The sequence below is a fragment of the Rissa tridactyla genome, chromosome 6 (assembly GCF_028500815.1).
Source record: "Rissa tridactyla isolate bRisTri1 chromosome 6, bRisTri1.patW.cur.20221130, whole genome shotgun sequence".
NCBI lineage: Eukaryota > Metazoa > Chordata > Aves > Charadriiformes > Laridae > Rissa > Rissa tridactyla.
The window spans coordinates 2,706,867-2,720,842 of NC_071471.1; the positions used below are offsets into that span (position 1 = coordinate 2,706,867).

Here is a 13,976-nt window from a genome sequence, read left to right on the forward strand (position 1 = left end):
TCTATTTACCCAGTGGGCAGTAACAGCCTCAACATCCTAAGTGATAAAATAAGTATCAAAAGATATTTTAACTTGACCTGGAAAAACCACCTCTTGAGAGGAACATAATCCAGTTTCCATTCAATTCCTGCCTCACCTGCTGCACCAGCTAGTCCTGCGGGGTGACAACACCCACTGTCAGCGACTTCCAGCATCACCACCTCTTTCTCAGCAGCAACCAACAAAAGCCCCTTCTCGTTAGCTGCATATAGACACAAAAGCAAGAACTTTTTCTTATACTGAAAGCATGACATTTATAAAGAAAATACTACTTCACTACTAATTCCCTGAATCACATTATTTTCGTAACAATCCCTTCCCTTTCTGCAGCATAATAGAGATAACCAGCGACCTCACTTTACTCTGGTCTTCTTTCCCAGCTTGTATTACAATCCTGTGTTTCAATAAAGTAGTGAATCTCAACAGATGCAGTCTGCAACAGTAAGCTCTTTTGCTCTACGAAGCAAAGAAACAGAGAATTTTCACGTAATGCCCAGAACTTCAATGGTGGCCAGCATAGCAAAACTAAAAGTACTGACCATCTCCTAAATATGACAATGATTCCTCAGAGAGGATAACAACTCAGTGGATGTAAACAGAGGTTTAAAGGCAGCAAACACCTCTTCCGGGGCCTGCAGTCACACACGTCGCTCAGCCACCAGAGGGAACCTGAGGACAGCTCACATCAGCTGCTGTTATCTGTAGATACGAGCAAGACCTGCTGGTATTTTCATTTCCTTGCGATACTGACATTAAGTTTATAGTATTTTCAAGCCGCTACACAGAAACAGCAATGATACAGCTGCCTGGGTTCAAAATTCAGACACACATTTCAGCTCATCTCACAAGTCAAACAACATCAGCCAGACAGTAGGGACTTTACTGCTACTGACCTGACCTGCATTTGAACTAGTGATCCTGGGATGAAAGACTGAGTATCCTATTAGCAATCATCTGCTGCCATCTAAGGACTTCACACACTTCGGAGCATCAGCCTTTTGTGTGCAATGGGTAGGGACGGAAAGTTCCTTTTTACCTTCTCAGACTTCATAACGTTCACGTTACCAGAAAAGCAGAAAACAATGTCCTGTCAGCGTGGCATTCTGGATGTCTGACACACTGATACAGCAGCATCACACTTCTTATTTTAAAGAAAGATGCACACCGCTTCATAATTTCCAGGAAAAAAAAAAACATGAGGATTTAACTGGCAATTCCACTTTTGAAGGTGACCAGGTAAAGCTAGTACACTTCCACTCCACACACGTACTCCCTCTAAATAGGAACTAAAAGGACCACCAGTGCTTTTTCGCAATTATCACTCAGTTTCTCAAGGTTCAGATCCAGTACGTAAGAGCGGAAAGGACTTCTAAGGTCACTGACTGAAATCCCTTGATACAGCAGATGACCATATAAACTAATCCCTTTTATTGACTGGCAGACAGGCCCCTTAATGGTGTTCAGTTGAAAACCCCCAAATCACTACTCATATTTTAAAATTTTGGCTTGTATGTGCTGAGAGCCAGAATTGCTAAGTTCAGTAAGAAGTTCGACCTGCATCATATTTTCTGTGCCTGTGCAAGGGCCAACATGGCTAAGAAAGCCATGAGCTTAGATATAATAAAAACAGACGACTATTACTTCAGAAGGCAATGGAGCCCACGCTAAATGAGGGCAGAGGCTGACCCTGTAGCCACGGGGCATCATGTGCAGTCTGCGGGCAGTTTTCAAACTTGGATTTTATAAATTGTGTAGAATTTGAGAGAGGAAGAAGAGTAACTATAGGAAAGCAGAGCAGGGGGAAATCTACTTACAAATGGAGGATATTTGATTACACACTACACTTGATCTTAGCCAGAAGGCTGAGAAGCAATGGTGATGGTGTGTGATAATGATGGTTTTGTCAGTGTTTTATCCATGGCTGGACTTGATGATCTGAAAGGCTCCTTCCAACCTAGACAATTCTATGATCAAAAATTACTGTAACCCTAAAGGCACTGAAAAATATGAACTTTCAAGCGCTATACTTCATACAAAGCTGTTTCTTGGACAAGGATGTTCTTCCAAGATGCACTGTGAGTAGAAGAATCTCTGGGCAAAAAAGGGTTTACTCAGTTCTAAGACCGAGCCACAAGACAATGAACCAGTTTGTAATGTTTTTAAAGAGCTGACAGCTTGATGGTGAATGTCCACATGACATTGTTTCCCTTCTAGTGGACTAAGAGCTTTACGGTGCCTCCTCAGAGCCCCAGTTAAACACTGTGGTCACTAAAACAAAGTGTCTGTAGGTCATAAGTGTTGTGCTGGGAGGCTAGGACGACAGGCAAAGCAAAATAGCACACATGTTAAAACAGAGGCTCGACTGACATCGTTATTTTGGGCAAGCGGTCAGTAGAGTAAATTTACTCCAGCTCACAGGCATCACATTAGCGACAGTGAGAAATGCATTGCTTCTGAACTAACTGAAAACAGCAGCTGGAAGTGGAAGACAGAGTACTGTAAACCAACCCACCAGAGGGGAAGAAAAGGAATGGACGTGCCCAGATCAGATTTAGACAAGTTACCAACAGACTGCACTAATAATAGTGGCAAAAGGAGACTCCAGGCAGGACCCCCAAACAGGATTTCCTGTGCCTATAGATGCGTCTGTCTGCGTATGAAAGGGAATACAAACGTGCAAATTGAATGAGGATGTTGACTAGTGAGCTTGCAACTAGTTTTGAAACCCTAGAAAGACATCTTAGGAATCTGGGCTTGATCCGGCTCTCACTGAAGCAATGGGCAAATTTGTATTGACTTGGAAGTAGAAGACTGAGTCTTTAAATCAAATCATTTCCTCCTGAAGCCTCTAAATAATAGTGATCCACAGTAGCAGCCCTTTGCAAACTATAAGCTATTCAGTTCGGTTTTCAGGCACATCTAAAAGACTGACCTCATCAGACGAACTATAAAAAAGAAGAAATTAAAAATAATTTAGAAAGATTCACTTTAGAGTCATAACGTTCTCCTTTCTGGCAAAAGGAAAAGCAAAATTTTCTAGTAGGATCATTTGGATCATTCACTACTTGCCAAATAACATTCAAATTGCTTGCTACATCTCCAAAGCATTAGTACGCTGTTCTTATTGCTAGATATAGACCTCACCCCTTGGATTTCTGGCACAGTCATGGGTTAAACAAGCAAAGTTAAACAACACAAATTCAAATTCTTAACTATTTTACTAGCAGCATTAGCCTTTGTTAACCTAGCTTAATTTCTGCAGTTCTACCTAAACCAGCAAACTGTTAAGACTCTATTAGTGTAAGGTATCTGCTCAACATTCCGTACTCAACTCAACTTTAGATGGCAAAACCAGAAAGCAACACCTTCAACTCATGGTATAATAGTTCCACTGCCACCGTTGGGGAGTATGCACAACTTTACTGGGCTAAAATTTAAAAATATTGTCAGGAAACACTCAATTCCTTCTAAATCACAGCTTTCCATTCACAGATATATACTCTATATGCTTACTTACATAAATATAAACTTAAACCACTGTGGTAAAGGTCTTCTTCAGAAGCTTACCAAACAAAAACATCCTTACTGAAAACAGAGCTCTGCTACTGGCTGCTGTGAGATCTAGGAGAGTTAAGTGGAGCTGTGATCAAATCCAGTATGGCCACTTTTATGAATGGTCTTTACCTTTGGAAATGGTAGCCACAAGCGCATTCACAGCCCTAGGCAGGCAGGTGCCATGCAAGAAAAACTCAGCAAGTTTATATGTTCTCACAAACTTTCTAAGTGGATGCTTTCTCTTCCTTTCCGAGTCCTTCTCTGAGATCAACTGTGTGTCGTGGATACTGCTCCTCACTAACACTCCCCACCAGCAATTACCATCCTCACAGATCTGCTGACAGAGCTGTTCATTTGAGTACTTCCAAGCACTTAATTGATGGGATAAGTTAGCCCTGACTTTGCTCAAAACAGAGCTCAGACAACTGGCTGCACTGGCAGATACTGCTGTGGTAACTGATCTGGAAGAGGACATCTGTCTATGGACAAGTTTTATGACAGCCACTCTGCCAGCTCTGCTTAGCCAGGTCCAGGCTCTGGCATGGATCAACAGATGCCCAGGAAGAGGGTACCAAAACAAGGCAAAACTGCAGTGATTCCTCCCTCAGTGTATACCTCCCAGCTTCCAAATATCTATCGGGGTTTTTTTGTTTGCAGGGGGTGGGTGGTGTGTCTGTGTTTGATTGTCTGGTTGGTTTTGGAGAAAGAGGCACAGGGGGAGATACTACACACAGCTGTGGTTTCTTTCTTCAAAAGAGAGGTTCACTTCTTATTTATAAAGCAAAGTAATAAAGAACAAAATATAAAATGTTGCTCTACTGATGTTCCACTTGAGTCTTTCACTGCTGCTAACAACTGAGCTGACATTTTCACCATTCACACCATCTCTCTCTCAGAAATACCTTTCTGAACAGTAATAGCTAATTTAAACCACAACACTGTGCACATACAGTTAAAGCACTAGTCGTCTTAGCATTTTTCAACATTTATTTCATCTATTGTTTAGTTACTCAGTAACACATTAAAAATCACTTTTAGATTTAATCTCTTAGATAATTTTAAATCACCCAGCAAACTCCATTTCCTCATTTTTCAGTCCCTCTCCAGACCATTTACTATCGCATTAATTCTTCATAATTAGAGCATTATGGAGGACGCTGCTGATAACTCCTGGGAGTAACAGGTCAGGGGGGCTCTGCTTGTAACTCTACTGTAAGAACTGGGCCTCCAATCCCTTCAATACGAGGATCTTCCTTCTTATTCTACTACTCCTTTTGACCAGGATCTTGTAAGGAATATCATAGTACATTCTGTTAATCTAATTGCTCTTATTCACATAAGTCACTGAATACATAGGGGGACTGCAACACATAGTCCCAGAGCATTTTGGCAGACCCAGAACCATTACTTCACTTTGGAAAATCCAAAAGGGTTCTTTTCTCTTCTGTCATCTTTATATGCCTTTCTATCAATTCTGATCCATTCTTTTTCTTACAGATGGGCTAATATGAAAATTAAATTTAGTGATGATACTTCTCCTGGTCCATCATGTCTTTTTTTTTTTTTTCCCCCCAAACTGGTATCACGTTTATCATATTGTGGCTGATTTAAACAAGAGGTTGCATACCAAAGACGACAGTGCAGCTGTTTCTTATCTGAAAGATCTGAGCCTTGTGAAGTCATGGGGAACTACCACCTTGCCCCATCAATGAATTTCTTTCCATTTTACAGACCAGATTTAAAACTTCTTTATGCGATAGCCACGCATATTGACAAGCACTAGGTACCTTCAAACTTGCCAGCCTAGATAATAATGCAGTGAGGATACTACTCTATGCATTGTGATGCAGCCAGTCTGCTTTAACTATCACCCCAAATCCCCTGAAAGCTTGCACAGCCTGAGCTGCAGTTATCATAACCACACTGCCTAGCAACACCTAAATAATCTAGATTAAAGGCAGTTCACACATTTCAATGGACAATATTATGCTTCCTGATTACATAGAACACTGACAGCCCTCCAGCCCTATCCAAAAGAAATACAAAACAAGCCCAAAACCTAATGCCCATGCACACACTTTGCTATGGATCTTTTAATGTTTAGGGAAAGATAAAGCTTTCAATTGAGTGACCCAACCAGTCTGTGTTTCTGTTGCATTTGCTGGAGAGCAGCAGTGCTAGAAAGTAACCAGTGAGCATCCAAAAGATGTTTTCCTATTACTACACAGATTGAAAAGGGTTTAGTATCTTTAATAGCTTTACATCAAAGAGGATTATAAGAAGCAATGTAACAAATGCCCAAACTGGGTTGACTTTGTACACAACGCTTATATCTCTGGGCCTTCAGGGAATTATTCAAAGACACCTAGAAACAGAGTGATGTTAGAGTCACCCATTGATCATTGCCTATGCTTGTCTGGCAGGGTAAGCCCTAAATGGCAGGATACACATACAGGCTAGTGGCAGCCAGTTTGGTGCAGCCCTCTACCGTAGGTGCCCAAGGTCACAATGAGAAAGACAGAACTAAAACAACCTGTTAAGAAGTCCAGCAGCTCCAAACCAATGAGAAAGATGTTGGATTAAGAGGTAAAATGCCAGATTTTGCTAACCATCTCTGCTGCTCTCTCATGCAAAATTATCGAATCAGCTGACATCTCTGTGCTTTCCTTTCCTCAGCTATGAACAAGGACAGGAATAATTTGTTCTTTAAGCATGGACATAAAAAGAATAAAATTTGCTGAGCCAAAGAAGTGGATACAAAGCATTTGGATGCATGGAAGTACTATCTCAAGGATTAGAGCAGAGAGTTGATACCATTTTACTCCCAGCCAGCAGGGGCTGCAAAGAGGACTGCGGTAGAACAACAGACCAGATGAGATATATTTTCAAACGTGCATTAGATTCCAGAAGTGCTGAATTAAATGGTGATAGTTCCACGTGCTAAATCCACCACAGTGAAACTGCACCACCTTCAGAAGTTCCCTGGGACCAGGACACTTGGAACTGCTGCACCAGATCTGCTCTGTGGGAACAAAATGCTTGTGTGCAAGGATGGAATTTGAGGACTCCAACACGGCACATGAGAGATACTGTGCAACGTACACTGTGTGCTGGCATACCACAATGACAGGAGCCTCAAAGCGTAGCAGTAGATCAGCAAGAATAAAATTTGACCGTGCTTTTGTAATTCTTGCTTACACTCACATTGCTAACACTGTACAACTATTGCTGCATTGCAGCCAGCTTTGTTTCTGAACCAATTATTTTACAAGCATCCTGTGACAAACATTATTTTCAATATAAACTGACAAAAAATGGCGTTTAGACCAGCATCTGTGACTTAACAGTCTCTTCCTACAAGAGAAGTTTCATTTCTTTATGACTCATCTTAAGACTTTTTTTCTCTCTAAGTCCTCCTTGCAAAACTTACTCCAGACACTAACAACAACAACTAAATCGATCACAATCTGCAAAGGCCTCTTAGGGACACATTCCACAGATCAAAGCAATTCCAAAGGGAGGCAATGCTATTGTTTCCTTTTAGCCATAAGACTTGGCAGTGGTAAAGAAAATATTTAACCTCTTCATTACCTGAAGAAAAATTCACTATTTGCTATTAATACAGAGAGAAAAAATAATAGATGAATGAGAGGAATACCACAAGTGGTCGGAGGAGGGAGAATATAGACTTTACATCATTTCCCCTCATCCGTATTTATGAGGCCCTCAGGTTTTCTGGGTAATCTGAATCAATGGATATTGGATGAAATGGACATGGTAAGAAAACGGCTTTCTGTGAAGCAAGGGAATAACTGTGGACATAACAGAATAAGAACTGGTAAGAGATGCTCATGATATATGTTCTGTTGCATTCATTACAGGAGAGACCACAACATCACTTCGGAACATTTACCTAGGTAACAATTTTGCAATGCTAACAACCCTTCCTATCACCAGCCACTGTGCAGAACAGTGCCACACTGAGGCCCTGTTATATCTGAACATTAAGTAGTGATAAACATTTTAGCAAAAGGATGCTTTGTGGAAATCACAAAGAGAAAGAAGGGACAGAACTAGCCAAAAAATACCATCAAACCCTAGGCTGCTTGAGAATAGTTGAGGGCCTACTTTAAATTAAAATGTTTCAAGTATACATATACATATCACTTGACATACACCAAAATTGCTAAGAATTATTATTTATCTGGACCAACTTTAAAAACTAGAACGAAAAGTTAAAAAAAAAAAAAAAAAAACAAAAACCAAAAAAAACCACAAAAGAAAAAGAAAAAGGAAACCCAGAAGGAGCCCCAAAGCCAGACACAATGGTGGACAGAACCCAAGTAAACATGCAGACAGGGTCAAAAAAGGACTCTGTGAAAGCAGCTGTTCACAATACCTAAAAATAGCTTAGCATTCCTCCTTTTTGGTAAAGCTCCACCAGATGCCCCTGGTACCTTCTGGAAAGAAAGAAACAAACAATTAAAAATCTATCAAGTGAGACAACAGTAAATCAGCAACAACCCCATACCATCACCATTTCGAACACACATATATCTGTTCATGGTCCTTCTATTAAACCACAGTCCTTGCTGAGCAAGAACGTAAATCCTCTTCGTTCACTTCTGACAATGGGACTCATCATTGCTTACGACCCTCATGAAAGTGAGAAAGCCACTATCTGAATCCTTCATACTTTGCTGTTGGCAATTAAGCAGAGCATGTCTCACAGTCACCGTGGGTGACTGCTGTTCTATCAACAAGACAGGGACACCTAGCATCACTCAGACCTCTCACTACTAGATCCCCTACAGTATTTCTTAATGACGAAAGCTCAACAAGAGAGGGGAAGAAATCGGCATAAGGGAGTCAATCCTTCATAACTAATTCCAGTATGACCACTTTGCTGTGATTTATTAGTTCAGCTAATTTTCTTCTATCCAGAAAAAAAGGCCTTTCTGTCAGGATCCATGCCTGCTTCCACTAAGATCAATCCAAGTTACCACCATGCTTTCTTAACATTAGAAAGTATGGAGGAAACCTGACAAGACCCAAGTAATTATCTGGGGGGGATTTTATTTTATTTTTTAATTTAAGCACCACAGCAGAGAACAGTAACTTCCAAGTGACATTCAGTTTCAATCACTAATTTCCCAGTTCAAAATACCTCAAAATATTAGAGAAAACACCAGTAGGTGAGGAAATGTAAAAGTCAATGCACTTGCTTCTTAAGCTGTTTATTAACAGGCACCACTAAATCAAATCAAATTAAATCAAATAAGTCTCTGTGGCTATAATGCCAACGTGATGCATTATGCAGTGTATAATGTTAGTGTAACTGGCAAGTTGTTAGGCACCTTTTTTTTTTAATAATAATATTGGGATACAGCAGGTGGAGAGAAACCAGCCAAGAACCCGTCAGCCTGGGGAAAGTTCATGTTTGCCTCTGCTCCTTGGTAAGTGAAAGGGTCGCATATTTTGGGTGGTTCCCTTCACCATGTAAATAAAGCTTTGGCCAAAGCAGACTGCTTGAATCATCAGTGAGGTCTTATACATCATAGGAAAGTTTTCCATTCTTAGAAAGAGCAGATACCAACTAACACTCTTTGGCTGCACTTAAGAACACAACCTATTATCCATACATATGAGCCCAAGGGAAACTCAGGGTTGCAACTTCAGCATTTAAAAAAAAAAAAAAAATAAAATAAAATTCCTCAATGAAGTGAAAATAACAAGCACAACATTTTTTATCTTAATACTACTGGAATTTAACAAGTGGAAAGGAAGTAGCCAAGAATACAAATCTATTTTTAAAAAGCAGCAGAGAGATACAAGACAACCAGTTGCAAATACATTATGAATAAATTGCACATACTCCAAGGATTATAATAATATCCAGGAACCCATCACTGTAGGACATTTCATGCTTCTCTGCCCAGTGTTTTCACCAGGGCTGAGGTACCACTATAGACCAAGCTAAAGCTCTTCCTGGGGCTGAATACTAGCCAGGCAGTTGTGTATGAGTCATCGTGGCTGGTTTAAAAATTCTGAAGGGTGAAGTTCTGTGAAAAGGAAAAAAAAATCTATTTTCTTCATTAGGCTAAAGATCTGACCCATATTTTCTAATTGAATTGTGACAAGATACACAACTGATACTTATTCCAAATACCATCGGAAGCAAACGGATTTCTGCAGCAATGCAGTGCATTCTGCAAGGATGATGCCAAGGGAACCACAGGCAAGAATAGCTGCCTTACTAAAAGAATCTTAAGATAGCATATCCAATGCCTTTGGCTTTACTGTATCCCACACCATCAAAAGCTTGGCTTAAAAATACAAAACCACAATGCAGCATGTGCCAGACACTTCATAAAACTGTTCCAGTGAAGGCCTGATGTTTCACACTGCTCAAAGGAAACCATGGAGAGCACGTAAGAAGCCAACACTCATGGTAAACAAAATCCACAGCTAACGTATGAGGAATCCTATCTATGAGCCATGCTAGATGACACAATCTTCACCTGTACTGTATAGTCAAACACTGTTTCCTGCCACATTACCCAGCACACCAGTGTGTCACCACCTTCAAACATAGATGCCAGGCCCCTCTGCTACATCATGATACACAGGAAGAAAAACAGGAACCACTGAAGTAGTTCAATTGAAGGGGTACGCAACACTAAACAACAGCCAGTATATTTGTTTCTTCCGTTTGGAGTTCTTCACCCTCACCTTTATCCAGGAAAGGAATTTTCAAGGCCTCATTTTAGCCCCGGTTTACTTTAATATTGAAAATTCACAGGTCACATGCTGGAAGAAAGTTATATACAAGGAAAGCCAACAGGATTTCTGCCCGCCAATCTCTAGTCCTAGCTATCATCTTTCAGGAGTGTTAAATTCACTCAGAAGAACTGTTGCTAAAACTAGACTAGGCTCTCCAAAAACTCAGTTACCGTGTGAAGGAAAATGTTGCTATCACCCTTACACGGAAAGACAATTCTAAACTATAACAAACACCATTAACAATCTCAACTTGGGAGACATACAATCCACCTCACTATAATTCTGATAAGAAAATTAACAGTCATCTACTAGAATAAAATAAGTAGTCAGGGCATTTCACATAACTCATAACTTCATCACCCAGGGGAAACATTGCTGTAGAATGAGAAACGTGAAGTATTCTATCCCGCTCCAAGCAGCTATTTTAGGCCCTCTACCTTGCCAAAAGAGACAGAGCTTACAGGAGAGTGAGCAACAAGCAAACCCAGTGCCTTCCATATAGCTCAGGTCAGCAGTCATTAACAGCCCTTTAAAGATGCCAGACAAAACACATGCACATAATATGCAGACAATATGCATGTGATACACAGAGGCGTGTCATGAAAAAGACCACTGGAACTCAGGCAATGACCTGCCTTTAAGATCTGACTCTTTAGGGCTTTTGATTCATCTCAGAACTGAAGCTATAGGATTGGTTGGGATCCAAGCACCTGAATTTGATATCCAGCCCCAAATCTGAACATGTTCGTTTCTGTCATTCAAGGTTTGGTCTATGTCTGAAATGTGTTACTGAAACATGTTACTGAAATGAGCACAAGAGACACGAGAACTGCCAAGGTAGTTAGTTGGGAAGCCACAAGTCTCACCTCTATCACACGTCGTTTCAGATGCAAATATACACACTGTCCTGTTTTCCGGTAATGCCTTTCAATGTGTTCCCTTCCAAATCCCAGAAATGTGTTCATGCACACATAGAGACCTCCTTCTGAATCCTAAAAGGAATGACACAAATAGTTACAGCACAGAAGGAACTGATCAGGACAGAAAAGATGCAGCAAGCAGAAAAAAACCAAAGAATTGCAAACCCTTTCTGTTATCAGGCATTTAAAGCATGGCTTTCATAGCACATTATGCTGTTTACATTACCAGTCCTCTAAGAAACTTCCACATCATATCACAGCCTGTAGAAACTCATTGAAATGGCTTACTTTACAATTACAGATTAGTGAGCATCCAAATTGGAGGTCTAGAAGTCAGTCTTGAAAAATTCCATTTGAGTGCCCAATCCCCAGAGATTTGTACATGCAGAAATTTGTAAAGCATAGAAATAATGAAACACAGACATTTGTTTGAAATAGTCGAACTTTTTTTGGCCATTTTTTTGGGCAAGAACAGCATTCCAAATCAGAAGCGCAGCAGAGCTGATGGTTCAGGGACTGATTCAGCCACAACTTCTACTACTGATCACAATCTTGTCCAAGAAAAACAGATCTCAAGTGATCTTACAGCTCTTAGAACTGGCTAACAAGAAAATTGGCAAGTGTTTTGTGAACATTCTTCAGTATCTACCAGTGATTCTCTCTATTCATGCAGTGAGAGTGCTTGGAAACAAGGGCGCTACAAAATAAATACAAATATATATATTCCTGGTACCGATCACAAATGCTGGCATTTCAGTAGCATATCCTGGCAGGAGTTCCATCACTTTTTGCTCTCCCAAAAGCTGGGTGTTGATACTGGCTGTTATGAGGGCCTTGTTCCATTTTATCACCACTCCCAGATCTCTCCTCCATCATTCAGACTGCCAGGAGGACTTTCAGTCATCTGGTTCATTGATGTTAGATCAATTTTTTAAGCCCTCTCTAGCATGTATTGTTTTGAATAGGTGGTGCATAACAAAGATTGAGCCTTTCAGAAGCACCATGACCTTCCTGCTATTGTGAATGCATTTGTGCTATTGGATAGTACAGAACATCTCATGTTAAATTCCCCAAAGAACAACATGAATTAAACTCATCCATAGGCACCTTAGAAGGAAATTTAAAGAAAAATAAAAAATAAAAATCGTTATCTCCAGAAACAAGTCACATTAGGTGCATACATGAGCATAATCATGTATTGAGAATTGTTACAGCAACAACTGCTTTGAAAGGATACCATCTGAGAGTGCAATACCTGGAACATATCCAATACAGTGAACCAAGAAGTTTTCTCCTGCCTGGCCCACCTCTCTTTGGGGCTCTGCCAGGCAGGAACCTCCATTCTACCTCTGATCTCAGCCAGGTCCCCTCCCAGAGCCAGCACAAAGCTGGCCATCCTGCCCTGCCAGCCACGAGTTAGGCTCTCTCCTGTCCCGTGGCCTAATAACAAGTAGCAGAGGGCAAGTCTGACAGAGACCACAGCTGATCTCTGATACTTTCCTAACCAGCACCAGGTTGATACACCTTATTCTCTTCCAGAAAAGGAAGCTGAAGGGCTAATAGTGTTGAGCAGTTGTTGCTCATTTGATACCTGGCACAGACCAGCTGGGGCTTGACAAGTCTCCCCCTTCCTACCACTGCCCCAAAACCAGGCTTGAATGTGCCACTCTAAACCCAGGCAATTCTCCCCAGCTGGTTTCAAAGACTGGCACAGAGTATTTCTGTAGGAGTGGAAGGAATCTCAGCTTCTAGCTTACCTACAGCCTTTTTCCATATCTATATGCTACTCTTTCAAACATGTTCATTTTTATCAATAAAACTAAAGCCAGAACTGAAGAACTGCCTCAAACACCAATTAAATACTGGTACTTCCACAGCGACCAGCGGAGCCGTCGAGCTGAGAAACAGAACATGAAGAGAGACTAGAGAATGATGTCCTAGAGACCCCAAGACTTTCAAAAATACCCATCTCTTCTGCTTTTCTTAACATGAAGCAACACATACAAGCTTCAGCTTTCCAGATTTAGCTGAAAGATGAACATGTAATGAACTATACAGACATTGCTTTAATTACCTCTAAAGGACAAAAAATTGCATTAAGCATTCCAAGCTTCAAATACACGATCTGAAACAAGGGTTTAGACTATCTGCCATTCACACTTAACATATACCATGAAGTCATTCTTTCAGCATCTAGATATCACAATGATTATCTCTGCAGAGTAAATAGTAAAATATTTAGCCATCTCATTTCTGATCCACATAACAATTAACTGAGATTCTATTTAAAAAAAAAAAAAACCAACAAAAAACACAGCTCCTTTGAATTTTAAATATACACAGCCTCGAGAACAGACTTGATAGCTGCAATTGTGCTCAAAAGTAATAAAGTGGTTAAAAGAAAACTCCAAATCTGGTACTCAAAAAATGCATAAAATATAATTGTATTTAAAATGTATTACATTTATTTTAATTTCCACTACTCTTTCACAGATTTATCTGCTTTAAGGCCTATTATATCTTTGCTGTCTGCTGTTATATCCTATATTCCAAATACTTTTGCATTATCTCCTTCTGTGAGAAAGTCGTGGATGTGTCCTCTACAAGAGGATCCTACAGGCACCCAACCTAAATAAAAATATTTGGTCTTGTCACTCTAGGGTCTCAGGAACTTTGTTT

At 40.4% G+C, this 13,976-nt stretch overlaps 1 protein-coding gene across 1 annotated transcript in view; it reads right to left on the reverse strand.

Annotated features, from left to right (window-relative positions):
• The window catches only part of USP13 (ubiquitin specific peptidase 13), a 53,275-nt gene that overhangs the window by 30,646 nt on the left and 8,653 nt on the right, over positions 1-13,976 (reverse strand). Inside the window, exons 2-3 of the mRNA XM_054206569.1 lie at positions 11,244-11,369; positions 7,994-8,054 (exon numbers count right to left, since the gene is read on the reverse strand). Coding sequence (XP_054062544.1) covers positions 7,994-8,054; positions 11,244-11,369 — 187 coding nt within the window. The remainder of the gene's footprint in view (positions 1-7,993; positions 8,055-11,243; positions 11,370-13,976) is intronic.